Source organism: Mirounga leonina, unplaced genomic scaffold, assembly GCF_011800145.1.
Source record: "Mirounga leonina isolate KUSES-001 unplaced genomic scaffold, KU_Mleo_1.0 Mir_150, whole genome shotgun sequence".
In the NCBI taxonomy this organism is placed as follows: Eukaryota; Metazoa; Chordata; class Mammalia; order Carnivora; family Phocidae; genus Mirounga; species Mirounga leonina.
In genome coordinates, this window is record NW_023270374.1 from 26,726,900 (window position 1) to 26,754,721 (window position 27,822).

Here is a 27,822-nt window from a genome sequence, read left to right on the forward strand (position 1 = left end):
GTGCTGAGGTGGGTGATCAGGGCTGAGGTTGGAACCAAAGGGTGAGGGTCCCCATGGGTGGGCACAAGTCTCTGTATCTGTGGGAAAGAATGTTCTGGGGGTGTGTGTATGTGTGTGTGTATGTGTGTGTAGGGGGGGCTCACCAGGGAGGCTGAGATGGGGACCCCCAGGGAATCACTGAGTATTAGGCCTTGTGGGTTTTGAATCATATCCCAGTTTGGGCCCCTGGTCCCTCAGTTCCTCCATCACTGCCATCTTCCAGTGCCTGATGCCTTGGACTGCCTTGAACCTCCAAGATTTTTAGTCCCTCGTCCTCCACCTCTCGGTGCCACTGCCATGATGGATGTGAGTGAACTTGGGGAGTCTGCCCGCTACCTTCGCCAGGGCTACCAGGACCTGATGAAGGTGCACACTGTCCCGTGGGATGGTAAGTGAAGGCAGGAGGGCACAGCCACAGTGTAGCCCTTACGGACTCAGACCAGGAGTGGGGAGGGGTGGTGGTGCTGAGCTCAGGGCTGGCAGCTTTAGCCCTGGCCCTTTCCCTCAGAGTCTGGGTTCCTAAGGCTACATTCTCAGAGACCCTGTGTACATCACTGCATGTTTGTGAGCAAGCCTCGGTTTGCTTCTCTGTAAAATGGACAGTATTCCCTGTCTCCCAGAGCAGCAGTCTGTGGCTGGAGCCTGAGGCCTCTGAGATGAGAGTGATTGGTATGTATGTAAGCTGGTGTCCATAAAACCTGTGCTGTAGTTATTTTTAGTGCTTTCCATAGAGCCAAAGCCAAAGCCAGGAATAAAGACTACTATTTATGACTTGGTTTGCTCATAGGACAATAATAACAATAGGCAGTGTGTATCAAGTGCTTATTTTGTGCCAGGCCCAGAGTGGATGACTTTCCATGCATCATCTCAACAACCTGGGGAGGGTGGGGACCAGGGCCAAAGCCAGCTTCATGGGCCTGCAACCTCGGTCGCTGCATAGGGCATCATCCTCAGAAGGGCCTCGTGCTTGATTTAACACTCTGGAATCACCCTCTTGAAATTCGTAATGATTTTTTTTTAGCAAGGGGCCTGCATTTTAACAACGGGGCCTGCAAGCTTTGTAGCTGGTCCAGACCAAGGCACTCGGCTAGTAGTAGCAGGACAGGTGGTCTGCAGTCTGAGTCTGTGCCTTTAACCTCCATGAAACATGGGCTCCCTGAAGCTTTGGGGCCAGCTGGCCAGGCAGGAAGGAACACAAGACACAGAATTAGGAGAAGTGGGTTTGAGTCTTCAGCAAAATGACGGGGGGGGGGGAGGCAGAACCCCCCTGAGAATTATGTTCCTGATGTTGAGGGCTGCTCCATATGGAACCTCAGGAGATGCCCATAACATTTTGCCTTTGAGGGAACAGACCCAGAGAGAATGAGGGATTTTCCCAAGGTCGCAGGGTAGATATGGCAAAAGCAGGAATCTGAAGCCAAGTATGCAATCCAGGGTGGTGAGGGACTGTTACCTCAGTCAGGGAATCCCTCTGAAGAGATCCCTACGGACTCTACCAGCTCTGCCCTCCCAGGATCCTGGGTCTGGAAGGATCCTCTCTGTGTATTCCTTGCATCCTGACCAAGGGGCTCATGGTGGGGGCATAGCTCTACGGGCATGGCTTGGGAACCCCAGCTGGGCTCCCAACCCCTGGATGTGCCTCAGCCCTTCTCAAAGCCCCAATGTTCTCCCCCAACCAGGGAGGAAGAGGGTCTGGGTACCTGATGAACAGGATGCCTATGTGGAGGCCGAGATCAAGTCGGAGGCCACTGGGGGCAGAGTCAACGTGGAGACCAAAGACCAGAAGGTTTGGCTCCCCTCTTTTGGGATTAGCTTCTCTGTCCCCTGGGGTGCAGCTCCTTGCTAGCTAGCGCTAGCACAGTGAATGAAAGGGGGTCTGGGGGGGGCACTGGGTAAGAGGCTGAGGTCAGTCGGTTCCTGCCCCCCTGCCACCCCACCCCATGTTAAGGCCTCCCACGATATGGTCTCCCGGACAGATGCTGATGGTGCGCGAAGCAGAGCTGCAGCCCATGAACCCGCCCCGCTTCGACTTGCTGGAGGACATGGCCATGATGACGCACCTCAGCGAAGCAGCAGTGCTGCACAACCTGCGCCAGCGTTACGCTCGCTGGATGATCTACGTGAGCCATGGGCCCCGGCGGCGTGCGGTGGGGGTGGGGCCATAGGGGTAGGGGCGGGGCTAGGGGAAGAGCCTCTGCGCTGTGGGGACTGGGCCGCGGGGGGCGGGGTTAGGGGTGGGGCTGGGTGATGTCATGGCCCTGGGAAGGCGGGGCCCTGGGCTGGGCGGGGCGAGGGGAGGTTCGGCTCCTGGAGTGCAGGGCGGAGCAGCGGCTAGAGGCTTGGGGGGCCATGTGGAGGTGGGGCCACGGGCTGCGGGGCCGGCATACTGCCCGGGCGGGCAGGGACAGCCACAGAGGGTGTGGCGGGGCACTTTAAGTGATTCCTTGGGGCGTATTGCAAGGGTCACGGACGGTTTCGTGAGGGCTGGGGCCAGAGGATGGGAACTTGGCCATCAGTAACCCACCTTATATTCTCTCCTCAGACGTACTCGGGCCTCTTCTGTGTCACCATCAACCCGTACAAATGGCTCCCGGTGTACACGGCCTCCGTGGTGGCTGCTTACAAGGGGAAGCGCCGCTCGGAGGCCCCACCCCACATATATGCAGTGGCGGATAACGCCTACAATGACATGCTGCGCAGTAAGAGCCGTCTAGACTCCTCTCCCTCCACCCACGACCTCTACCCCTGCTCCAGGGAGGCCCCTGTAAAGGACCCCTTTCCCTCCACTTGTCCTGCTTCCCTTTTGATGCTGCTGGACACTCTAGCATAGCGTTCTGTCAGGTGGGAGCTGGCCACAGTCCGGGTGATCCCGCTTGGTCCTTCCCGTTTCTGGCTCTGGGTGGAGGAGGGGCTGCCCCAGTGCCGTGGATATCCAGAGTATTCCACCTGTGACTGGTTACCCACCTTGGTTAACTTCTCTATCTCCTCCCCTTTCCTCCAGACCGAGAAAACCAGTCCATGCTGATCACGTGAGTGTGGGGCTCTGGGGGTGTGGTGGGAAGTGCTGGCCACCTGGTAGGAGGGGAGTGGAAGTAAAATCATTTCCCAGGGTTGATTCCAAAGCGCTTAGGGCAGGGCCTCTACCACCTGGAGCTGGTGTCCTATTAAAGCTAAATTAGAGCATTTTCTCTGTCCCCATTCTGGGCAGATGCATTATGGGTTGGTGGACAGGGAAGGGATACCCAAGCACCAGAGTGATCACCAGCCCTGATACTCCATCCCCCCAGGGCCTGGAATCTCCCCTTCCCACCTGGATCTTTCGAGAATTATGGGAGATGACTTTCCCTTTCCTCCTTACAATCTCCTTACCCCTGAATCTGATTTTGATTTTTCATTTGCCCCCATGAGAAAATGGTAGGATTCTTACATGCCAAGTTCATGTCCAGCCAAGCCAATATGGACATTGTGTCTGAGTGTGTGTGTGCATGCAGCCTGGTGGTTAAAAGCAAGGCCTTTAAAACCAGAAGGACCTGGGTTCAAGTTCTCACACATCCACTTCCTGCTGGTACCCTTGGGCCCCTGAGCCTCATCAGTAAAAGCAGAACAATCCTACTTACCTACCATGCAGAGCTATAAGGAGTCGGCCAGTTAATGTATGGGCCTGGCACACAGCAGGGACATTTACGTCATTTCCCTGAGTCCCATTTCCTTACCCATAAAATAGGCGTGATAATGGTGCCTGCTTCACAGGGTTTCTAAGGCTTCAACGAGCCAGGGCAGATAAAGCACCTGGCCCAGCTCAGTAGACAGTGGCATCATCGTGTGTGTTCTCATCTCACCCGGATGCTCTGCCCTGGCTTGCTTTGTACACAACTCAGCACCTCTGAGGGTTGATCTATCTCTGGAGGGCTTTGAGTTGGGGGTCCTGAGTTGGGAGCTGGGTTGGGGGGAAGGAGAGAGTGGCCCTGCTTGAGTTGAGGGTTGGGGTGTTGGGGGTAGAGGGAATTAGAGTGGCCAGATGGGCTTTGGTGACTCGTGTTTGTGTCGTCTAAGCGGAGAGTCGGGGGCCGGTAAGACGGTTAACACCAAGCGGGTCATTCAGTACTTTGCCACCGTGGCTGCCCTAGGAGACTGGCCGGGCAAGAAGGCCGTAAGACTCGCCCGCACGGGCGCCGCTCCCCACTCCCCCCACTGCTTCTCACTGTTTCTCTTTTCTTTTTCTTTCTTTCTTTTTTTTTTTATTCCTTTTTAAAAAGTTGATTCCCCAGAGCCTCTAGCCCTGCCTGAGCCTCCCACCCTGGTGGCAGACTCTGGCTTGAGCAAGGCTTGACCAAGAGAGAGGCTGTGACTGCCTCTTCCATACCGTGGGACCCAATTCTGGGCCTGCCTCAGTGGCCCCATCTGTAACACACAGGGGCAGGACCGCAGCTGTTCCTAAACTTTTTATGTAATTTTCCTATTTTGAAAGTTTACCAAATCGGCGGCTTTTAACTACGAAGTGATTGTTTTCTTCGTTTTCATGCACCAAAGACAGTTACCTGCTGTCAATCAAAAAGCAGGCTTATGTGGAGTCTAACCAGAGCCAAGGGCATTCCCAACAGCCAGGGTCAGGGTGCAGTTTCTCACCAAGTGGTTTCTGTATAGATTTTTGAAATTTCTGAAATAATGGGGGACCAATGTTTTATTTTTGTTTTCTGGGTATAACATTCATTCTTAGCCCCCAAGGCCAGCTGTTCAGAGCTCTGTGTGTGTTCCTCCACCCCCAAAATGGGCTGCCTTTTCTTTTCCAGAAGCCCAAGGCCACCTCCCACTCCTGGTCCTGTTAAGCCTTGCTTTATTCTGGGGCATTTTTCTTTCTTCTTTTTCTTTTCTTTTTTTTCCATTTAAAGTTATTTTCTTTTTGCCTTTTCCTTTTTCCCCCATTTGATTTTCTTGCTTTTGTTTTTCCTTTCAGTTTTGTTTTTGTTTTTTTTTTTGTTATGGTGGTGGTTGTTTTTGTTGTTTTGTTTTTGCTGTTGACTTTTTGGTGCTCTTTGCTCCCTCCTTTTCCCACCCCATTTTTGAACCCCCCACAGTGTCTCTAAGGATGCTGCAGAAAGTTGGGGCTTGGTCCAGTAACGGGAATAGAGGACAGGGAGAGGCCAGGGAGAGGCCAGGGCTGGCAGGGGTGCAGCTGGGAAAGGCAGGGCAGAAAGCTCTGCACAGTGGGGTGTATGTGGGGGTGTCAGGCAAGGGAGGTGGGAAGGAAGGCTGGCTCACAGGGTCCATGCATGCTGGAACTTAAAAGCCTTATGAGTCCCCTCCCCTTGGCCCCAAATTTGACTACATCTGTCGTAGAGAGCCCTGTTCAAAAGGCCCCTGGATATGAGTGTGGGGGGTGGAGCTCGGAAGGAGGGGCTCTTGCCATTTCCCTCCAGCCTCTGTCCCCCCAGCAGTGTCTCTGGGGGGATCTTTAAGTCTTGGGCTCCCTGGAGGTGAATGAATAACCAAAGTCCCCTGGTGGCCTGGCACCTGGCCTTCCAGAATCCATTCCTTCCTTTCTCTCCCTTTCTTCCCAGGCTGCAGGGAACCAGGGTGGGGAAGGGAAGGAAAGGGACATGGACAGAAGACAAGGATGAGGCTAGGAGAGGAAGGGAGGGAGATCCCTTCAATTCAAGTCCCTCTAGATGAGACATGCGGTGGCTGTGGTGTCATGGGAGCGGGACGCCCGGGCTCAGGTCCTGCCCTGCCCCTCACTTACCATGTGGCCTGGAGGTCGCTTCCCTGCTCTGCGTCTTAGTTTCCTCATTTGCAAATTAGGGCTAATAACATGCACCTGGCAGGGCTATCTGTACAATAGTCCACTGACAGTTGTACGGTGAGGGTGCAGCTCATCACAGTACAAAGGAGAAGTGTGAAGAAGGGCTCTTACAGAGGGAGGTGACAGGTGAGAAGGTTCGAGCAGGAAAAGGGCTCTTCTAGCCTCAGAGCACAGGGAAGCCTTCCTGAGAAGAAGCATTTAAGCTGGGCTCTGAAGGGAAGTAGATTTTAGTCAGGAAGTCCTAGGATTTCTGGGCAGGGGTCACTTCTTGGAGTATAGAAAATTAAGGGCTATGGAAGAGGCCAGGGACAGAGCTGGGGGAGGGGAAGGGCGCAAGTAGGGGACCCTGAGACATAGCCCCATGCCTCAGGCACCTGACTAGAGCCAAGCTCATTCCCACTTTCTAGCATTTCTCCTTCTAACAGTGCTGACAGGGTTGGGGAGGGGGTGTGGGGGCTACACATTTGGGTGACTAACGTTCACTGTCCTGCTAACCACTGCCACCCCCGTCCACCAGCCCGGTGAGACCCCATACTTTCTAATGTTGTCTTCCTTCTCTTCCCAGCAATTTCTGGCCATGAAGACTGGGGTAAGTATGGGGCCAGTGTGAGTGGGGCAGGCAATGATAATGAGGCTCCGGGGAGTCCCCTTGCCTTTCCCCTGCCCAGAGTTGTCCAGGATGGGCTGATACCCAGGACCGTTGGGCCCCTTGGTCTCCCCGTCAGAGGCACCAGGGCTGACAGACCCCTCACCCTCCTGTCACCAGGGCACCCTCGAGGATCAAATCATCGAGGCTAACCCTGCAATGGAGGCTTTTGGCAATGCCAAGACTCTGCGGAATGACAACTCCTCCCGCTTTGTGAGTGGCCACAGTGGGCGAGGGGGTGGGGGATGGAGGTGGTGGGGGCTTTCAGCAGCCGAGCCAGCAGATGGCTGGGCCCCTGCTGAGCCTGCTCCTCTGCCCACAGGGCAAGTTCATCCGCATTCATTTCGGCCCCTCCGGGAAGCTCGCATCCGCAGATATTGACAGCTGTGAGTCTAGGGGACTCACCCGCTGGGAAAGGGTGGGGATGGGGGGCCGAGGCCTGGGTCTTTCTGCTCGGACTGAGCAGCCATCCTCGAGTCCTTGGGGCTCCCACCTGTTCCAGGCACTTCTCTCCATCTTCTGTCCACTGCCCAGCCCCTGTCACCTCACTCTCCCCTGGAACATTCCACCAGCCTCCACATGGTCTCCCAGCCTCCATTCCTCTGCTTGGTTTTCAGCCAGAGATACTAGTCTGACCACATCATGTTTCTGCTTAAAAACCTCTGGATTTCATTGCCTTAAGATGGAGACCCAGATCTTTATTGGGCCAGTCGAGCTCCTTTGTTACTGGGTTCTTACCCCACCTCAGTGCTTTCTCTGGCCTCCAGTAGGGCAGGCCTCTGCCCCCCCTGCCCTAGCCTCACGTACACACAGAGTCCCTGTCCTTCCTGGAAGCCTGCCCTCCCGCCTCTTGGGCGTCGTTGCCCCTCCCACCTGACCCGGCCCCACTGCTTGGACACCAGGTCCCAGGCCGCGCCTGCGAGGCCCCGCACTGACCATTCCCCACCTTGGGGTGCATGGCCAGACCCCGATGGATGAGCACAGGCATGTGATGACCAGGGAGCATCGTCATTCACTCCCTGACTGACCCCTTTGCACGCATGTGGAAGCTCAGCTCCCACACGCACTGACACGCCAGCTCTGCTCTGGAGGGAAGGAGCATGGTCTGTGGATGAAGGACTGAAAGCACGGATGGAAGAAGACAAACGTAGACACCCCGCCCCCCCACCCCCGCCAGACACACAGACACACAGTCCTACAGACGCACATTCCCACGCTAACACCATTCCGTACATGCTGGCGCGTGTGTGGATGCAGCGCCTCTCTACTCACCCTTGACCCTCACTGGCACCTCCTCCCTGCTCCCCCCTCAGCCCTGTTGGGGCGACCCAGTCTGGGGGAAACGGGTTGGTAGGCCAGGGCCCCTCCTTCTCCCAGATCTCCTGGAGAAGTCGCGAGTGATCTTCCAGCTGCCCGGTGAGCGTGGCTACCACGTCTACTACCAGATCCTCTCCGGGAAGAAGCCAGAGCTACAGGGTGAGGGTCGGGCGGATAGAGCGGGAGTCACAGCCCACTGGGCTAGGTGGGACCATCCTCCCACTCCTTGGCTGGGACCTCTGGTTATTGTTGAGCCCTCTCCTTCTCATGCTGGAGAACGGGCCCCTGGGTGTCATCGCCCTGGCCAGGTTGTCCCTTCTGCTGTCCTGGGACTGGAGGGGCCTTGTGCAGCGCCAGGGGGAAGCAGTGGTTCTGTTTCCACCCAGCTCCCCTCTCTTGCAAACCCCAAGAGGGCAGAGTGTGGTGCTTCCCGTGTCCTAGCACCCCGCATGGGGCCTGGGCTCATTCCTCCGAGAACCATAAAGCAAGCAAAGTCACGGGCATGGAGGAGGGAGTGAGAAACTCAGCCACAGAGAAGTCCTGGGAGGGCCCTAGGGTGTCCGGCCAGGGTGGCCCCCAGGGCCTCCCATGCTGGGATGGGACGGGGGAGGAGAATAGCTGAGTGAACACAACCAACCCCCCCTACTCCTCCCCGGGCCCCCCAGATATGCTGCTTCTGTCTATGAACCCCTACGACTACCACTTCTGCAGCCAGGGGGTCATCACTGTGGACAACATGGATGATGGGGAAGAGCTGATGGCCACTGATGTACGTCTGTGGTGGGAGAGGGGTGGAGCGGGGAGCCGATGGTGTGGGGCTACGTGAGGCTGGGTGGAGATCAGGGAGCAGTCCCAGGGCCCTTCGCTCGGCTGGCCCCTGGCCTTCTCCGATCCTTCTGTCCCCTGCCACAGCATGCCATGGATATCCTGGGCTTCAGCGTGGATGAGAAGTGTTCCTGCTATAAGATCGTGGGGGCCCTCCTGCACTTTGGCAACATGAAGTTCAAGCAGAAACAGCGGGAGGAGCAGGCTGAAGCCGACGGCACTGAGAGTGAGGGGTTCTGACTCTGGCCTGACCTGGTCATCAACCTTGACCCTGATCCCAGTGTCTTGTCCCATGACTATTAACCCTAACCTTGTCCACAGCCTTTGGCCTCAGTTTTCCCAGATTGTAACCCCTGACTTCTCAACTCCAGACCCTCACCCTCCCTGCCCTGAACTCCACCTCTCCCAGCCTCCCTCTGCTAACCTGAGGCAGAGGCCAGTAGAGTCCCCAAGTGTCCATATTCTTGGCCTCCTCCTTAACCCACCTGTGTGCCCTGCCAGGTGCTGACAAGGCTGCCTACCTGATGGGGGTCAGCAGTGGGGACCTCCTCAAAGGCCTTCTGCACCCCCGAGTGCGTGTGGGCAATGAGTATGTGACCAAGGGCCAGAGTGTGGAGCAGGTGAGTGACTCACAGGCCGGGCCCACTGGGGACAACTGGGGCAGGGCCCCCTCCCTGTTGGGTCCCAGCCCAGCCTCTCCACACGTCCAGGTGGTGTTTGCCGTGGGGGCTCTGGCTAAGGCCACCTATGACCGGTTGTTCCGGTGGCTGGTCTCGCGGATCAACCAGACCCTGGACACTAAGCTGCCCCGGCAGTTCTTCATCGGGGTCCTGGACATCGCGGGGTTTGAGATCTTTGAGGTGAGAGTAGGCCCATGCCCCTGGGCTCCATTCTCCACAGGATGGGGGACCACGGGTGGGTGGGGGTGAAGTCACACGCATCCCAGTTCTCTGCGGGTCTCCCTGTCCCCCTCCGCTGAGCCCGGCGCCTCCCTCTGCAGTTTAACAGCTTTGAGCAGCTGTGCATCAACTTCACCAATGAGAAGCTACAGCAGTTCTTCAACCAGCACATGTTCGTGCTGGAACAGGAGGAGTACAAACGGGAGGGCATCGACTGGGTCTTCATCGACTTTGGCCTGGACCTGCAGCCTTGCATTGACCTCATCGAGAAGGTGGGGCCCGGGCCAAGGTCACTGCAAGGAGAGGGGGGTGTGGGTGTGGTGAGTGAGCAGGAACGAATGTGCCCTGGCTGGTGAGCGAGCGTGTGTAAGCATCCGCGTGTGCACCTTTGCGCTTGTGCGTTGGTTTGAGCTTGTGTGTGTGAACGGGGCTGTGACTGGGTCTCCATGTGTGTGGGGGTGAAGGGTAGCGTGCGTGGCTGTGAGTAGGTTTGCTGGAGGTGGTGTGGATGTGTGTTGGGGAGTACGTGTGAGCGTGCCGCCAGCCCTGTTGACCACAGCCCCGTGTGCGTGCACGGCTCTGCGGGTCCTGAGGCCCTGCTGCAGGGTAGGGTCCGTCTGCTGCTTTATTTGACTGGTTACGCCTATTTCCCCACTGTACCAAGAGGAAGAAAGAAAAATCAAAGAAAATTTGAAAAATCAGAAGTAAAGGGGGAAAAAAACGTTTCTCCCTAATTCTATACCTTGTACAGCCTGTATCTGGGCACTTGGGTAAGTCTCCCCCAAACCCTTTATGCTGGGCGTGCGTTTTCTTTCATAGACATGCACTCATTTCTTATCTTACTTTTTCTCTGAAAATGTATTTTGAACATTGAATGTTGTTGAAGAAGCCACAAGAGTTCATGCAGCAGGTGATTTGTATGCATTTCTGTGATCTCCTGCCTTGGCACATTCCGGGGAGTCAGTAGTTTTTTGCTGTGAGATCAGCACTGGAAGTATTCATTCCCCACTTTTCAGGTTAGGAAATTGAGGCCCAAGGGCCCCCCTGCTAGTAAGTGAGGAAGCCAAAACTTGAACTGCCTTTTTTTTTAAAATTGTACTGTGTGTGTGTGTGTGTGTGTGTGTGTGTGAGAGAGAGAGAGAGAGAGAGAGAGAGAGACCACAGACGTCAGGAGGTGAGTGGGACAGTTTGAGTTTGTGCAGCTGTGAGCCAAGAGGACAGCCTAGAGCTGTGAATTGTGCAGAGGGGCCTGGCAGCCACGCGGCAAGCATCTCTTTTAGAAGACAGGACTCCTGGGCTCCTGTCTGGTTTCTGGCCCTCCCAGCAGGTGGTTGGGGTGTCTGGGAAGGCTTCCAGAAGGAAGGGCTCTAGGATATGGGGATCTGGCCCAGCCAGGATGGGCTGGCCTGATGGCAGCTCTTCAAGCTTGTTCTCTGTCCCCAGCCACTGGGCATCCTGTCCATCCTGGAGGAGGAGTGCATGTTCCCCAAGGCCTCAGATGCCAGCTTCCGGGCCAAGCTCTATGACAATCATGCGGGGAAGTCACCCAATTTCCAGCAGCCACGGCCTGACAAGAAGCGCAAATACCAGGCCCACTTTGAAGTGGTCCACTATGCAGGCGTGGTAGGTGCCTGTTGGAATTCCAACCCTTAACCATCCTCCTTCCTTCTCTCGGCTCTCGGTCCCCCCTGCCTCACACCCCGCCCTTGCTCAGCACCCCTCCGGTCTCTGCCAGGTGCCTTACAGCATCGTGGGCTGGCTGGAGAAAAACAAGGATCCACTGAATGAGACGGTGGTCCCTATCTTCCAAAAGTCGCAGAACAAGCTCTTGGCTGCCCTCTATGAGAACTACGCAGGCCCCTGCTCCAGTGAGTGCAGAGGGACAAGATCGCCATCCTGTAGGGTACTCACAGAGTGGTGTCCCCTAGAGTGACGGGTCCCCTGTCTCTCCTAGCCGAGCCCCCCAAGTCTGGGGTGAAGGAAAAGCGAAAGAAGGCAGCATCTTTCCAGACGGTGTCCCAGCTGCACAAGGTGAGGCTCAGGCTGGACCCCGTGTAGGCCCTCCCCTGCCAGCCTCCACCCCCGTCCCTGGTCCCTGCTCTGTCCCCTGCACCCTGGGCGGGCGGCCGTTAAGACTTGCAGTGATGTTTAACTCCTCTCCACGTGAACATCACAGCAAGTCTGTGCTGCTTCCCGTCCCCACGCTGCCTGGGCAGGGAGCTGTGGGGCCTGTGGGAGGGAAGGGGATGGGGGGGGGGTGAAGGCTTCGGTGAGAGTGACAGGGACCCAGTCAAGCAGAAGAGGGAGGAGGGTCCCAAGGACCAGAGTGAAAGGACCGATGTGCAGAAGCATGCTTAGATGCCCGGCTCGGCTCACCAGTCCTTAGCGGGCTGATCCACTATGGTTTCCAATTCTGCTTCTTGCCCCTCTTGTGCCTTCTCCCCTCTCCCATCCCCAGGAGAACCTCAACAAGCTGATGACCAACCTGCGGGCCACACAGCCCCACTTCGTCCGTTGCATTGTCCCCAATGAGAACAAGACCCCAGGTAGTCACCCCAGGACTGGGTTGGTGGCGTGGGGCCATTGGAGGGAGGGGACAGGGCAGACTGAGAAGCTGGGTCTTCCTTTTCCTCGGGGCCCACACAGTCTCGAAGAAAGCCCCTCTGTGGGCTGGTGGTCTTTCTCTGGGGCATGAAGGTGTGTCCATTGACTTCGAAGTCAACCTTTCCCTTGAACCCCCACCATGTCCAGGGGTCATGGATGCCTTTTTGGTGTTACACCAGCTGCGCTGCAATGGAGTTCTGGAGGGGATCCGGATCTGTCGCCAAGGGTTCCCCAACAGGCTGCTCTATGCTGACTTCCGGCAGCGGTGGGTGTCTCCCTGCCCGGCCCTGGTTCCCCTGCCCACCCCCACCCTGCTCCTACATGGCCCCCCCTCCCCCAGGTGGAGGCAGCAGCCTAGGGAACGGGAGGGGCACACACTTAGAGCCAAAGGGATCAAGGATCCGAGGACTGAGATTCCAGTCACCAAGGGGAACACTGGGCCTGGGGAGGGGACTGGGCAGGCATCTCAGCAGGGGTGGAGCAGGCTGGGGGAGTAGCCAGCAGGCTTGCTGCAAGTACTTGAGGTGCAGCCAATAGGCCGAGTTGGTGGATCGGATAGGGAATAAGAACAAGACAAGGATGATCCCAGGTTTGGGGCTTGAGCCACTGGGGTAGGTGGTAGGTTTACTGAGATACCAAGACAGGGTTTTTTGATAATTTGGGGGGTGGAGGGATACTGGATTGAGTTCCACTTTAAACAAGTCAAGTTTGAAATGTCTTCAGCAGACGTCCAAGAAGAGGCTCGAAGGGGGGCAGGCGGAGCTGGATGTGGACTCGGGAGTTGAGTGAGGGTCCCCGTAGACTAGACTATATGTAATGCTTGTCAGTGCTATTAGCTCTCTCTGCCTTTGTAAGTTTGATTTTGTCAGGCTCCAGGGGTCCATAGTTCCCTCCGTGTCCTGAAGTCCCCGTGGTCACCCACCCTGACGTACCCATGCGTGTTGACATGGAGACTGTGGGCACGCTCACACACATGCTCTCTCGTGCGCGCACTCTCTCAACCTCTCTCCCCCCACCCCTCCACCCTTGTTTTGTGAGTTTGTTTTTTCATGTAAGAGAAGGAGATTGCTCCTTGTCGACAGACATAAGTCTGCACCATCACCGTTTTTTTCTTTTATTTAAGACTTTTTTTTTAGAGCAGTTCTAGGTTCACAGCAAAATGGAGGGGAAGGTACTGAGATTTCCCATATACCTGTGCCCCCCCCAAGCACAGCCTCCCCCACGAGCAACATCCCCCACCAGAGTGGGACGTCTGTTACAGCTGATGACACACCATAATCGCCCAGGGTTTGCTCGTGGCCATGGACATCGTGTGGGTTTGGACAGGTGTATAATGACATCTAGCATCACTCATTTTGTTACGGCTGTAAAATATCGCATAGTCTAGTGAGCTGTGCTGTGTTCCTCAGTCCCCTCGGGAGGGAGCTTTCGTATTTCTCTGGCCTTCACACTGTGGCCACAGCCACCCGGACCCACAGCAGTGGACGTGCTGGGAACCCTTGCTCTTGTTTAGAATTCTCTCTCTCAAAAAATTACAAGTTAAAAAATTATGAAAGTGCTGCAAGCCTGTTGTAAATACAATTTCTTAACGAATGTAATGAAAAACTGCATCTAAATGCAGCCCAAGCTTTTTAAGCAGAACGTTCTCACCCCCACCGTGCCGCCATGCTGGTTCGGCTGGTTCTGGAGCCTCTGTGCTAACCTCTGTGAGGCCTGGGAATAATCGTCCCTTGCTCTCCTATCCGGCCTCCTCCTCACCAGCCCTTCCCTGCTCCCCAGGTTCCGCATCCTGAACCCCAGTGCCATCCCAGACGATACCTTCATGGACAGCAGGAAGGCCACAGAGAAGCTTCTGGGCTCACTGGACATTGAGCACTCCCAGTACCAGTTCGGCCACACCAAGGTCGGGGCACACGGGATGGAGGGTGGTCACACTGGACAGACGACACGCAGGCACTTGGGGGTTCCACCTGGTATCTCCCCCACCCCCCCCAGGTGTTCTTCAAGGCTGGGCTTCTAGGCATCCTGGAGGAGCTTCGTGACCAGCGTCTGGCCAAGGTTCTGACGCTGCTGCAGGCACGGAGCCGGGGCCGCCTCATGCGCCTGGAGTACCAGCGCCTGCTGGGCAGCAGGTGTGTGGGCACTGGGAGCCGGGCCGGGGCTGGCGGGACCCCCGGGCTCGCCGCAGTGCGTCACGGTAGCTACCCCGTGGGTCAGCTTATCCCCTGCGGCTGGCCGGTGGCTCTGAAGGGGTAGGGTTCTGTTTCGTGCCCCTCAACGGCCAGTTTCCATTCACTCACCTCAAAAATTGGGGTAAGAGCACCTTTCCCTCCACTGCAGGCCACCCAGGGTGTGGCCCAGACCGGTAATAACGACAGACAACCGGTGTTTTCCAAGACTCTTGAAGTGCCAGGCCCCAGGCTAGAGGCTTTATTTGCTTTATCTTGGTTAACGGCACGACAGTCCCCTGAGGTGGGCCCTGTGATTACCTCCAGCAGCCGAAGGGCCCGTGTGAGTCAGAGACCCAGTCCCACCTGGGGGGGTGGGGGGGGAAGCCCGCGCGGTCTGACCCCAGAGCCCAGAGCGTAGCAGGATCCATTCCTGGTATCTTTGGGACACTTGCAAGGGCCACCAGGACATGAGGGAGGCAGACCCGTTGGACCGTGGGCCCCTCTCGCCCCACCTGGCCTATAAAGCAGAGGCGTTGGACCCACCCGACAGGGCCGCGGGGGAGATGGAGAGGTCACGCTGAGAGCGTGCGGTGTGGAGCAGGGGCCCCGGGAGCGTCGGGGCCGTCATGATGAGGGGCCGCACCGAGCCTCCCGGCCCCGTGGCCCCCCCTCCCCAGGGACGCCCTGTTCACCATCCAGTGGAATATCCGTGCCTTCAATGCTGTCAAGAACTGGTCCTGGATGAAGCTCTTCTTCAAGATGAAGCCGCTGCTGCGCTCGGCGCAGGCGGAGGAGGAACTGGCGGCCCTGCGGGCCGAGCTGCGGGGGCTACGTGGGGCGCTGGCTGCTGCCGAGGCCAAGCGCCAGGAGCTGGAGGAGACGCACGTCAGTGTCACCCAGGAGAAGAACGACCTGGCCCTGCAACTGCAGGCGGTGAGTGGGGGAGGGGAAGGGAGGGGCTTCCCTTGGTGACCCGTGCCCCCTGGCACCCCAGAACCCCCCCCCGCCCCCACCAGGCCAGGGTGGACCTGGTGTGCTCTGCGTGCTCAGGATCTGGAGCTTTCTTCCCAGTCCCAGACGTGCCGTGAGAGAAGGGCTGTGGGCTCGGTCCACACTTGGCCTCCGCACCCTCAGAGCCCATCTGTCCACGTGTCCTGATGCTCCCACCTCCTGCTAGCTTGGCTTCCTGCTAAAGCTGCAGTGGAGCACCATCTCTCCAGCCCTCCCTCCCTTGGCCTCCCTGAGACAGACCCATGCTCCCTTCCCCTGGGGACCCAGGGGGCAAGTAACAGTAATAGCCAGAGGGCAGGGATCAAAGGTCTGGAATCTCCCCAAGTCCACAGAGCCATTCCTTCTTTCCCAAACACTGAGTATCACCTGTGCACCAGGCCCTGCTGTAACTCTGGAGACACGTTGGTGGGAAGACAGGGTGTCACCAAACTCACCTGCTAGCGCAGGAGACCGTTAGGCAGCCAGGTGGTGAGGAAACAGTGAGGTGGGAGAGAGTCCCCAAGCCGATCCGGGGCACTGCTGCCCATCCCCCCAGAAGGCCTCAGCCTGGAACTTCTTCCTCGAGTCCGTGTTCGGGTCTCACTCTGGGTTGCCCCCAGCCTCTCTGATGTTCCCCTCTGGATGTTTCTGCTTCAGCCCCTGCCCCTCCCTCTCCCTGAGCCCTCATTCCATCACACCTGAGCCCCTTCAGGGCCCAGAGCAGTAGGTCATAAGCATTCCCGGTCCCCAGAGCCCAGCTGAGCATGGATGTCGGAACTTTGCATGGACACGTGAACTTTCTTCCCCAGGGCCTGGCCTGGTGTCCCTTGGCTGGCTCAGCTAGCCCTAGCTCTGCCCCATTCCCCACGTCCCTCTCCAGGAGCAAGAAAACTTGGCGGATGCCGAGGAGCGCTGCCACTTGCTGATCAAGTCCAAGGTGCAGCTCGAGGCGAAGGTGAAGGAGCTGAGCGAGCGGCTGGAGGACGAGGAGGAGGTGAACGCTGACCTGGCCGCCCGCCGGCGCAAGCTGGAGGACGAGTGCACAGAGCTCAAGAAGGACATTGACGACCTGGAGCTGACACTGGCCAAGGCCGAGAAGGAGAAGCAAGCCACAGAGAACAAGGTGTGGGCCAGGCCGGCTGTGGGGTCAGGCAGCCGCTGCTATCCCTCCAGGCTCTAGGACACCCCTACTGGGTGGCCACGGGTGGGCCACTTCCTCTCTGTGGGCTTCAGTTTGCTCATCTGTCAAATGGGGTTAATAGCAGCACTTACCTCATTCGGTGCTTGAGGATTCGGGGTGTGAGTAGCTTCCGCCAGCACTCAGCACGGGGCCCAGCACACGGTGGTGCTCAGAAATGCTGCCATCTGTCATCCGTCCTGGACCAGAGGCCTCCTGAGGGCAGGAAGCCCATTTCCCAGCTCTGCGTCCCCCAGTGCCTCGGCATGCCTTCTGCCATCGGGCCCCTACCATGGCCCCATGCGGTTCACGGGAGCGGGAGCACGGATGCCGGACGGTGTTATACTGGGGGTGGGGGTCCGGGGGTCAGCTGCCTGCTCAGGTGCTCACCGAGGGAGCCAGGACTGTCTGGAACCCCTGTTACAGCGAAGGAAACTAGCATCTACTGATAATTGAGGCTCAGAGTGAAGGGACTTGCCCGAGGCCCCCTAGTTGGAAGGGGTGGTGGCTGTGACCTGGTGGGTGGCTTCTCGGACCAGAGTGTGGGAGGGGCGTCCTCGTGGTGACCCGGGCACCGGCACAGGTGAAGAACCTGACCGAGGAGATGGCAGCCCTGGACGAGTCGGTGGCCCGACTGACCAAGGAGAAGAAGGCGTTGCAGGAGGCCCACCAGCAGGCCCTGGGTGACCTGCAGGCCGAGGAGGACCGTGTGAGCGCTCTGGCCAAGGCCAAGCTCCGGCTGGAGCAGCAAGTGGAAGACGTGAGTCCTGGCCCCAGCGGAGGCCTGGGGGGTGGGGGGTGGGGGGCTGGGGCTGGGACAGCGGCCTGCCGGGCCTGGCGCTGGGCCTGGCCACCCCTCCTGCTCCACAGCTGGAGTGCTCCCTGGAGCAAGAGAAGAAGCTGCGCATGGACACGGAGCGGGCGAAGCGCAAGCTCGAGGGTGACCTCAAGCTGACGCAGGAGTCGGTGACGGACGCTGCCCAGGACAAGCAGCAGCTGGAGGAGAAGCTCAAGAAGTAGGCATGGGGTGGGCAGCCGACCTGCGCCCCTGGCCAGCAGGTGGCCTCCTGAGCCTGCACCCCATTTCTCCCTCTGGACTCTGGGATCAGTTCTGCATCCCTGCAGAAGTTGAACGTGGAGGATGGAGACGGGGGTCGCTAGGGTGCAGGCATAGTGTCCTGCCAGGCTCGGGGCTGGGGGATTGGGAGGGACCATGGGGGTGGGGCAGGTCCCTTAGGGCTGGGTGCCTCAGGCGGGGGGAGCAGGGAGACCGGAGGGCGGGGAGGACTCCAGTCTGGTTGATGGCAGTCCGGCCCTGCCCTGGCTCACGCCCCTCACGACCTGCAGGAAAGACTCGGAGTTGAGTCACCTGAACCTGCGGGTGGAGGACGAGCAGCTCCTCGGGGCACAGCTACAGAAGAAGATCAAGGAATTGCAGGTGTGTGGGGCACCGGGGTGGGGGGTTGGTGGGAAGGGCCAGGGCCAGCGGTGCACGGAGGTGACCGCCGTCGGCTGCCTGTCCCCAGGCTCGGGCCGAGGAGCTGGAGGAGGAGCTGGAGGCGGAGCGGGCGGCCCGGGCCCGCGTGGAGAAGCAGCGGGCGGAGGCGGCCCGGGAGCTGGAGGAGCTGAGCGAGCGGCTGGAGGAGGCCGGCGGGGCGTCGGCGGGGCAGCGCGAGGGGTGCCGCAAGCGCGAGGCCGAGCTGGGCCGGCTGCGGCGGGAGCTGGAGGAGGCGGCGCTGCGGCACGAGGCCACCGTGGCCGCCCTGCGCCGCAAGCAGGCCGAGAGCGCGGCCGAGCTGGGCGAGCAGGTGGACAGTCTGCAGCGGGTGCGGCAGAAGCTGGAGAAGGAGAAGAGCGAGCTGCGCATGGAGGTGGATGATCTGGGCGCCAATGTGGAGACCCTGGCCCGCGGCAAGGTGTCTGCCCCCTTCCTGACCCCTCCTGACTGAGCTCGGGTCCCATAACCATCTCGAGTCTGAACTGATCCTGAGTCCAGCGCTGACCCCACCCGCCGACCCCTGACCACCCCCGCACCAGGCCTGACCCTGTACCTGTCCACCTGTCATCCGGCCCCAACCCCACACCAGTCCTGACCTCAAACCTTGACTCCTACTAAACTCTGTGCCCTGACTCCAGGTCATTTCTGACCCAGCATCTAATTTTAACATCTCAGTCCTTGACCTCTGTCCTGACTGACTGTTCCTGTCCCCAGCCCCAGCACCCAACCTTGACCCTTGACCTTTGTACCACCAGTCCTGAGAGCGGACTTCACACTCTAGTACCCTAACCTCACCCGGCCCTCTCACTTCTGACTCCCATCTTTTAAGACCATGGTCTGCAGTAGAATCTCTGACCCTGAACTTGGGGCTCTGCTTTCCCTTTGCTTCCTGAGCCCACGTCTAGCCTTCTAGTTCCCAACCCCGGGGTCCTAGCCTCTGGTCGGCAGCCCCAGACACTGCCCTGTGATTGACAAACTTGTTCTGACTCCTGACCCTGGATCCCAGGCCAGTGCAGAGAAGCTGTGCCGGACCTATGAGGATCAGCTGAGCGAGGCCAAGATCAAGGTGGAAGAGCTGCAGCGGCAGCTCGCGGATGCGAGCACTCAGCGTGGACGGCTGCAAACCGAGAGTGGTGAGGCCAGGGGCCCGGCTGGGCCACCCGTGGGGGCCTTGGTGCCGCCGCTCGAGGGCCCGCCTGACCTGCTGGCTCACCCCTTGGCCTGCAGGGGAGCTGAGCCGCCTGCTCGAGGAGAAGGAGTCTCTGATTAGCCAGCTGAGCCGGGGCAAGGCCTTGGCCACCCAGAGCCTGGAGGAACTGCGGAGGCAGCTGGAAGAGGAGAGCAAGGTGGGCTGGCCTCCGGCCGCCCCAGAGCGGGCAGGGTGGGCACTGGGGCCGCCAGCCCGGCCCCATGCTGAGGTCACTGAGGTCCCTGCAGGCCAAGAGTGCGCTGGCCCATGCCATACAGGCTTTGCGGCACGACTGTGACCTCTTGCGGGAGCAGCACGAGGAAGAGGCGGAGGCCCAGGCGGAGCTGCAGCGGCTGCTGTCCAAGGCCAATGCCGAGGTCGCGCAGTGGAGGAGCAAGTACGAGGCGGATGCCATCCAGAGGACCGAGGAGCTGGAGGAGGCCAAGTGAGTGCTTTAGGCGCCGGGGCCGTCACCGTGTAGGGGTGGTGGCCGAGCCTCTGAGCCCTCGGGGCGAGGGGGGACGGGGGACTGTTGTGCCAGCCTCCCTCCCTCTGCTCCCGTGGCCTAGAAAGAAGCTGGCCCTGCGGCTGCAGGAAGCAGAGGAGGGAGTAGAGGCTGCCCATGCCAAGTGCTCCTCACTGGAGAAGGCCAAGCTGCGACTGCAGACGGAGTCAGAGGACGTGACCCTAGAGCTGGAACGGGCCACCTCTGCGGCTGCCGCGCTGGACAAGAAGCAGCGGCACTTGGAGCGGGCGCTGGAGGAGCGGCGGCGGCAGGAGGAGGAGACACAGCGGGAGCTGGAGGCCGCCCAGAGGGAGGCCCGCAGCCTGGGCACTGAGCTTTTCCGGCTGCGGCACAGCCACGAGGAGGCGCTCGAGGCCCTGGAGACGCTCAAGCGGGAGAACAAGAACCTGCAGGGTCAGAGAACTGCGCTGGGATTGTCGGGAGCCCCTTGGGAGTCACGGACGGTGCCCTGGTGGGGTCCCCCTGGAATTAGGAGTGAACGAAATGACTCGCGTTGGAGCAGAAGGCATGGGGGTGGCCCCTCAGTGCCCTGTTCCCTCTGCAGAGGAGATCAGTGACCTCACAGACCAGGTCAGCCTCAGCGGGAAGAGCATCCAGGAACTGGAGAAAGCCAAAAAGGCTCTGGAAGGGGAGAAGAGCGAGCTCCAGGCTGCGCTGGAGGAGGCCGAGGTCAGGGGCTGGCTGCGGGGCCGGGGTGGGCACCGCCCTGCTCCCCTGGCCTCTTGCGCTCATGTATTGCACGCTCGCGGCCCCGGTGCCCATGCTGCCCGCTCTGCGCTCCAGGGAGCCCTGGAGCTGGAGGAGACCAAGAGTCTGAGGATCCAGCTGGAGCTGTCCCAGGTCAAGGCTGAGGTGGACCGGAAACTGGCTGAGAAAGATGAGGAGTGCACTAACCTGAGGTACGGCGGGGGGTGGGGGGGGGCTGGGGGTGGGGAGGGCGGCTAGAGTCCTCCCCGCCCAGCGTGCCCCAGATCCACTCTTCCGCCGGAGGCTGACACCCCTCCCATGCGCCGGGCCCCTCTGTGCACACGCTTGGTTTGGCCTCCCCTAGAAGAACCCTGTCGGGGTCAGGCCGTTGTTCCCCGGTCTAGAGGCGAACTTCGGGGGCTAAAGGACTTGCTCAGGGCTACGCAGCGCAGGCAGAGCCGGGGTTCAGCCCCCGTCTGTCTGGAGCCTCACTTTTGTCCGTGAACACGCTCTGAGAGGCAACAGGCAATCACAGGGGGCTTGAAACCAGCGTGGGGGACGACTCATTTATTCGCACCAAGGGTTCACGTCTGTGGCCATCCTCGGGTGCGTCTAAGGGCAGGTCTGGGGCCTGGGCCCGCCCCCTTCTCCGAGGCCGCGACCCCTCCTCTCCTCCCGGCTTCCTGCAGGCGCAACCACCAGCGGGCCGTGGAGTCCCTGCAGGCCTCCCTGGACGCAGAGACCCGGGCCCGCAACGAGGCACTGCGGCTCAAGAAGAAGATGGAGGGCGACCTCAACGACCTGGAGCTGCAGCTGGGCCACGCCGCCCGCCAGGCCATGGAGGCCCAGGCAGCCACGCGGCTGCTGCAGGCCCAGCTCAAGGAGGAGCAGGCGGGGCGGGACGAGGAGCGGCGGCTGGCGACCGAGCTCCGAGAGCAGGCGCAGGCCCTGGAGCGGCGGGCCGCGCTGCTGGCGGCGGAGCTGGAGGAGCTGCGGGCCGCGCTGGAGCAGGGCGAGCGCAGCCGGCGGCTGGCGGAGCAGGAGCTGCTGGAGGCCACCGAGCGCCTTAACCTCCTGCACTCGCAGGTGGGGGCAGGAGGGGCCCGGGGAGGTTCAGGGCGCTGGCCAGCAGGCCCCCACTCTGAGGCTCTGCTCCCCCTTCCCGTCCACCCCCCCCTCCAGAACACAGGCCTCCTGAACCAGAAAAAGAAGCTAGAGGTGGATCTGACCCAGCTGAGCGGGGAGGTGGAGGAGGCTGCCCAGGAGAGGCGGGAAGCTGAGGAGAAGGCCAAAAAGGCCATCACCGACGTGAGGCTGGGCCTCGGCCGTGCGGGGGGGCCCAGAGCTGAGTTTCCAAGGGACTTTCACCTCCTGACCATGCCCGCCCCACTCCACCAACAGGCGGCCATGATGGCCGAGGAGCTGAAAAAGGAGCAGGACACGAGCGCACACCTGGAAAGGATGAAGAAGACGCTGGAGCAGACGGTGCGGGAGCTCCAGGCCCGGCTTGAGGAGGCCGAACAAGCTGCCCTCCGTGGCGGGAAGAAGCAGGTGCAGAAGCTGGAGGCCAAGGTGCGTGTGGCCCTTCCAGTCCTTTCCCTGGCAGGGTGGGCCAGCCCGAGGGCGGGCTCCGGGCAGCAGGCCCATCCCTGGCTGCTCACAGGTGCGGGAGCTGGAGGCCGAGCTGGATGCAGAGCAGAAGAAGCATGCCGAGGCCCTCAAAGGGGTGCGGAAACACGAGCGCCGGGTCAAGGAGCTCGCGTACCAGGTGGGTGACCAGGTCCCGCCTCTAGGGGTGACCTTGGAGCTGGCCTGGTCTGGGCAAGACCTGAGTCGCTTTTGCCTGCCCAGGCCGAGGAGGACAGGAAGAACCTGGCTCGCATGCAGGACCTGGTGGAAAAGCTGCAGAGCAAGGTCAAGAGCTACAAACGCCAGTTTGAGGAGGCGGTGAGCGCACGGAGTCTGGGCAGCCGGGCCTGGAAGCTGGTAACCGCATCAGGGCTGGTTGCAGTGCTCCCCGGCCAGGGGCCAGCAGCGGCCGGCCTCACTCCTCCCTCGGCCGTGGGCTCCCCAGTGTTGTTGGCTGTGTGTGCCTGCAGTGACCCCACTGTCCCTGCTCAGCTTAGAGACCTGGCTCGGTCTCCGAGGGGACCCCACATGCTTTCCCCTTCTGCTTACCTCTGGAAGGAGTGCTCCCCGCGCACCCCTTCCTGCTGCGGGTACTGGCGATGCAGGAGGAGGGGAGTAGCGAGTGGTGGGTGGGGGGAGCAGCTGAGGGCCAGGAGAAGCCGGTCCCCTCTGGGGATGGGGTGGGACCAGACTGACCCCCTCTCTCAGCTACCAAAGGGTGACCAGGCCTGCCTGCACCCCCAGGAACAGCAGGCCAGTACTAACCTGGCCAAGTACCGCAAGGCCCAGCACGAGCTGGATGATGCAGAGGAGCGGGCAGACATGGCAGAAACCCAGGCTAACAAGCTGCGGGCACGGAGCCGGGATGCCCTAGGGCCCAAGGTGAGGGGCTGCACAGGGCACCCCCTTGCCCTCTGCCCCGGGGGAGGGGGGTGTGGTGGCGCTCACTCAGCCACTCCTGTCCCCGTAGCACAAGGAGTGACGCCGGAGTTCCTGGGCTCTGAAGACGCTGCCTGCCTTGTGCCCTCTCCTGCCGCCTCTTCATCCCAGTCCACCCCAAGCCCTGCTGGACCCTGAGTAAATGTCGCATCTGCAGCTCTAGCTGGCTGCCTCCTCCTTCTTTGAGGTTCAGAAGAAAGGAACACATGGTCCCTCGACAAAAGTCAGGTCCACATCAGTCATTTAAAATAAAGTTCTTTAATAGTCTCCATTTAATCGGTTTATTTGTTGTTAATAAATTGGCAACACAAGGAGGGGCCGAGGGTGTGCTCCTAGCCAGGCTCCCGTGCGTGTGGGCTCAGGCAGGAGACACTGCCCCGGGGCAGGGCACAGCCACCCTGTGCCCCAAGGGATGGAAGAAAAAGGCCCCCACTTCTAGGGGAACCCCCTGGGATGAACACAGCGGCCAGTGAGCAAACAGAACCAGAGGAGCTAAAGGAAAACGGGAGGGAGGGACAGATGGGCAGGTGTGGAGGGAAGGCAGCGTCCTCTGGTAGCTCCCACCCCTGCCCGGGGGGGCTCAGAAGCCTTTGCCTGGGTCCAAAGGCCGGAGCAAGCTTGGCTCACAGATTGGAGGGTGCCCGTACCTCCCTCCCCACCCCAGGACTTACAGCCAAGAGACGGCTCAAGAGCTCACAGAGAGCTATTTTTAAAAGTTCCTTTACCTCTGGGTGGGCCAGGGCCCCAGGGTTCTGAAGGGTGGGCATAGTGTCCCTGTCCTTATCATGGGGATCTTGAGGGACCCGAGGTTCCCCCAATGACCTGGGGCCCTCAGACCCAAGGGCCAAGGGCTTCTAGATGCTCCCTCCCACCAAGCCTGTACCTGAAGACCTGGGGCAGGCAGAGTAGTGGGGAGGCAGGAGGCGGGGAGGGGGGCCGCGGACAGGGCACGGCGTGTGGCACACGTACCCACGCTCACCCACACTGGCCCTGGCCCAGCAGCCTCCCGAGGCCTGGCCCAAGGTCACTCCTCGGTGAAGTCCCTGTCTATGTCCATGTAGGGCTCCTCAATGTAGCTGACAAGGGCAGAGGGCGACTGGCGGTCTGGGTTCAACAGGATGGACACGGTCTCCTTCCAGTATGAGAAGCTGATGCAGGAACTCTGGGCAAAGAGAGAGGGGCTGGGGGGGCGCCTGGAGGACCCCAGTCGAACCCGGCACCCCGTGGGGAGGGCCTTGGTAAGGGGACAAAGAGCTGCCCGCCGCACGGCCCACCCACCGGGGCTGGGGGGGCGCTCACGTTCTCCAGGCAGGTGCTGTCCTTGTCCTTGTGCAGGTAATGCTGCTGCCAGAAGCGCAGCAGGTTGTGGAAGTTGTTGAGCAGGAAGCCGGGGTACTTCTTGCTGTGCTCCATCCGCTGCAGCAGCCGCAGGTACAGCGGCAGCCGCTCTTTCCGCCGGGCCAGCATCAGGATCACCAGGCTGGTGTTGAGGCAGCTGACGTTCTCCTGCGGGGCGCCAGGCCACGCAGGTCAGGGGCGGGCAGGGAGCCCTAGGGGCTGCCACGGGGCAGGGAGGAGGGTGTCCCACGCCCAGACCCTGCGGGGCCCCCGGGCCACGCACCCAGCGGCCTCTGCACGGACCTGAGAGGGCCGGGAAAGGAAGGCCGCCAGAGCCGCCAGCGGACCGCGCTGAGCACCTTCCTGTCCCTCCTCCACCCACCACCCATCCCCACCCTGGTGGGACCCCAGCTGGTCCAGTCAGAATCCGCTCCTCCTCCAGGGCCAGCTCGGGCATCGCTTCTTCCGGGGAGCTCTGGTTCCCGGAGCTTCGATCCCTGGGTAGGGGGGCTGCCTGCATTAGGTGCGGCTGCCTCACTTTCTACCTCCCACTCGGCACTAGGCTGGGCCCGCGCGAGAGGAACGGTCCGGTCCCGGCCTGTTTGGTTCACTGTGCAGCCCCAGCCCAGTGCCCTGCCTCGCTCGGTAAGCGTGTGTTAGCTGAAGGAACAGAGAACCACCTCTGAGGGGTACAGCATCACCCCCCCTCCTAGAAAGGGAAGGACAGGGAAGGGACAGACGCAGGTAGTTAGGGAGGGGGTGGGAGGCAACATCAAGTCCAAGCCCAAAGCCTGCACAGCGGGAGGGGCGCCAAGAGCACTGGACCGGGAGTCAAGAGCTCAGTGCCAATCCCGACCCATCCGTGACCTCGGAGGCTTGCTAGCCCTCAGGCCCCGTCTGTAAAATGGGGCACTGATCCCTCACTGGAAAAAGTCCTCAGAATAGCCGACAGCGTTGCCTAGGAACCAACAGATGGATCAAGATACACTTCCAGGGGAAGGTGGGACAGATCAACCATCGGGCTCCAGGATGACGGAAGCCGGTTCCCATCCCCCAGCTCCCTTCCGTAGCGCGGGTCCGCAGGCCATCTCACCTGGGTCAGTGTCTGCACGTGGATGATGTTGATGAGGCGGAAGAGGAAGGACATCTGCGTGGGCACCTGGGATATGTAGGCCAGCAGGCGGCACTCGGACAGGACCTCGGCCACTGGGGACAGCAGAGCGGAGGTGTGAGAGCAGGCTCGGAAGCCGGTCTGGGGCTCAGGCCTCCAGCCAGGCCCACCCCGGGGACCCGACTCCGGAGCTGGGAGCCCGACCATGAAGCGGCCACGGGGGCCACGGGCGCAGCAGCTGCGGTGGGAACACGTGCGTCTCCAGCAGTGCTGCCTCCCAGGAAGCCCCCTCTTCCCTCAGTGGGTGCAGGGGCCACCTCTCTCCACGGCCCCCCCTCCCCTCGGCTCACCACCTGCGCCCCTCTCGCCGCAGGCGGGGGTGGCTTGGTTTTTGCATTTTGCTTGCAACAAGCAAGTGTCTTCACTTTTATTAAAATGTGGGTCATATGAAAGGAAGCACAGATGACAGGAAAGTCAAGCAGCCAAGAAAATCTCCCGGAGAGCCACAACCTTGACCCCAGCCACGTGGGCACTTGGGCAGCTGCGTCCAGCCGTGTCTGTCTCCTCGTGAGATGCTGGGTGTCGGACACCAGCGCGGCCGCACTGGACCGGTTCGCCCGGCCGTTACGGCCTTTTCTTACCTTTCATGTCCACCTGGTTTTCGAATCGGTCCAGCGACAGAGTGACGCAGCGCACCAGCATGTTGGAGTCCACCAGCGAGCTGTTGATCTGCTTCAGGAACACCTGGAACTGGAGTGGGGCCCGAGCTCAGACGGGCGGTGGCAGGCTCCCGCGGCACACGGTCGTGGCCCACGGCAGGCCCGCTCGCTGAGAGGGGCACCCATTTACCCAGGCCCGGACGAGCTGGGTGAGCTGCCCCCCAGCAGGAGCTCAAGCCACATCGGGCACTGAGCCCAGTGGTTTTTGCACCGAAGGGTGCTGGATTCTTCTCATTTTCACTTCAACTAGCCTGAGCTTTGTTTCTGTCAAACAGCCCGTGAGGCTAACACCCCAGGCCGAGTCCTGCCCTTCCGGGGCTCGGCCTGGCACCCACCGCCCCACATCAGGGCCATGTCACAGCCCACCTGCTCCCACTGTCTCACGGGCCCAGAGCAGCTGCGCCCATCACCCCCGCACAGCCAGGGTCTAGCGCAGCCCTGGCCCAGAGCCCGGGTGACTACCCACTGACTCCCCAGTATTCTCCAATTTAAAACCAGCACCTGAAGACTAGCAAGGGCCAGGGCTCTAAGATAACTTCATCATCTTTTTTAAAGATTTTATTCATTCAAGAGAGCGTGAGCAAGCACAACCAGGGCGGGGGTGAGGGGCACAGGGAGAAGCAGGCTCCCCGCTGAGCAGGGAGCCCAACGCAGGGCTCGATCTCATGACCTGAGCCGAAGGCAGACGCTTAACCGACTGAGCCACCCAGGCGCCCCTCCAAGATAACTTCTGAACAACGCAGCAAACCCCCCAGAGCCCAGGTTAGTCTTACCTTTGCATCAGTGTTGATGTATTTGTTGAATCTCTTGAATGCATCAACGTTGAACTTCATTAACTCCCCCAGAAGGTCAAAGTAACTCTGGAGCACATCCCTTGACTTGCACTCGCTGTCCACAATGCAGTACAGGATGTGCTGGGGGTGGGAGAGGACAGGATAAAGGCAGGAAGGTGGCTGAGCCCTGGGGCCAACCGGCAGATGTGGCTGCCGCCCCCAGGCTATGCTCAGCCAAGCTGCCCGCTGCCTGCCTCCCACCGGCCGGCCGGGCACAGAGCCCCGACCCCATGACGCCTGCTTCGAGTAAGCATCCACATCAGCTGATGGAACCTGTTCCCCTGTCTAGATTCTCATCTGGGGACGCTGGGAGCTCCAAGGGCGGGGCTGGGCCTAATGCACCTCACCAGCGGGTTGGGGTAGGCAGCTATGAGCTCTCCTGCTTGTCTAGGGCTCCCCAGCTTGCAGGCGAGGGGAGCTGTTTCCAGAAGTCACATGGGCCCCTGCCTGAGCACTGAGGCCATTCAAGTAAATGAAGCACAGGGTTTAAGGACACGGGACACATTTTGACCCCATGGTTTGTCTTCATATTTATGAATAAAAAAGTTTATACTAAATCAATGAATTTTTATCAGGAACATAAAACCAGTTTAACTTAATAAAGTTTTCTATGATAGTTCAACTGTTTCCATTTTTCATTTTCATTTTCCTGAAGTTATGCTAATTTGGATCAATTTCTTAGGGATTTTACAGTTCATGGGTCAGTTTCTTGTTTGTATCCCTTTTTAATTTTTTTTAAAACCAATTCTATCTTTGGCCAGTTTGCTCCCTGCCTTTTATAAATTTTGCTTTTTCTCAAGGCTATTTTACAATAAAGGGAAGTTAACTTTTGGTCAACAGCAAAATATCCTCAGGGTCAAAAGGCCTTACTGGGTAACTTCAGAC

The 27,822-nt window shown here is 59.8% G+C and overlaps 2 protein-coding genes across 5 annotated transcripts in view; one reads left to right on the forward strand and one right to left on the reverse strand.

The window, feature by feature from the left end:
- The first annotated feature begins 320 nt into the window (after positions 1-320).
- On the forward strand, positions 321-23,212 carry MYH7B (myosin heavy chain 7B). 2 transcript variants are annotated; one of them, XM_035006167.1, is made up of 41 exons: positions 321-427; positions 1,719-1,825; positions 2,016-2,159; positions 2,582-2,738; positions 3,041-3,068; positions 4,093-4,189; positions 6,405-6,428; positions 6,606-6,698; positions 6,808-6,871; positions 7,863-7,961; positions 8,468-8,571; positions 8,715-8,853; positions 9,129-9,247; positions 9,338-9,487; positions 9,628-9,798; positions 10,970-11,149; positions 11,262-11,394; positions 11,481-11,557; positions 11,985-12,072; positions 12,278-12,395; positions 13,910-14,033; positions 14,126-14,262; positions 14,979-15,234; positions 16,172-16,414; positions 17,052-17,228; positions 17,339-17,484; positions 17,816-17,906; positions 17,995-18,384; positions 18,973-19,099; positions 19,194-19,312; positions 19,404-19,600; positions 19,725-20,074; positions 20,226-20,350; positions 20,465-20,580; positions 21,058-21,454; positions 21,551-21,676; positions 21,770-21,940; positions 22,032-22,136; positions 22,220-22,315; positions 22,742-22,879; positions 22,968-23,212. In XM_035006167.1, the coding sequence occupies exons 1-41, from the start codon at positions 337-339 to the stop codon at positions 22,977-22,979; spliced, it is 5,826 nt and encodes a 1,941-aa protein (XP_034862058.1). In that variant the 5' UTR covers positions 321-336; the 3' UTR covers positions 22,980-23,212. The 2 variants fall into 2 exon arrangements, with proteins under 2 accessions (XP_034862058.1, XP_034862057.1); XM_035006166.1 differs by lacking the exons at positions 321-427; positions 1,719-1,825; positions 2,016-2,159; positions 4,093-4,189 and having other exon boundaries at positions 2,583-2,738.
- TRPC4AP (transient receptor potential cation channel subfamily C member 4 associated protein) overlaps positions 23,179-27,822 on the reverse strand; it is a 74,373-nt gene continuing 69,729 nt past the window's right edge. For all 3 annotated transcript variants that reach the window (XM_035006170.1, XM_035006168.1, XM_035006169.1), the window contains exons 15-19: positions 26,878-27,018; positions 26,027-26,135; positions 25,368-25,480; positions 24,236-24,442; positions 23,179-24,098 (exon numbers count right to left, since the gene is read on the reverse strand). In XM_035006170.1, coding sequence (XP_034862061.1) covers positions 23,961-24,098; positions 24,236-24,442; positions 25,368-25,480; positions 26,027-26,135; positions 26,878-27,018 — 708 coding nt within the window. In that variant the 3' untranslated portion in view covers positions 23,179-23,960. The remainder of the gene's footprint in view (positions 24,099-24,235; positions 24,443-25,367; positions 25,481-26,026; positions 26,136-26,877; positions 27,019-27,822) is intronic.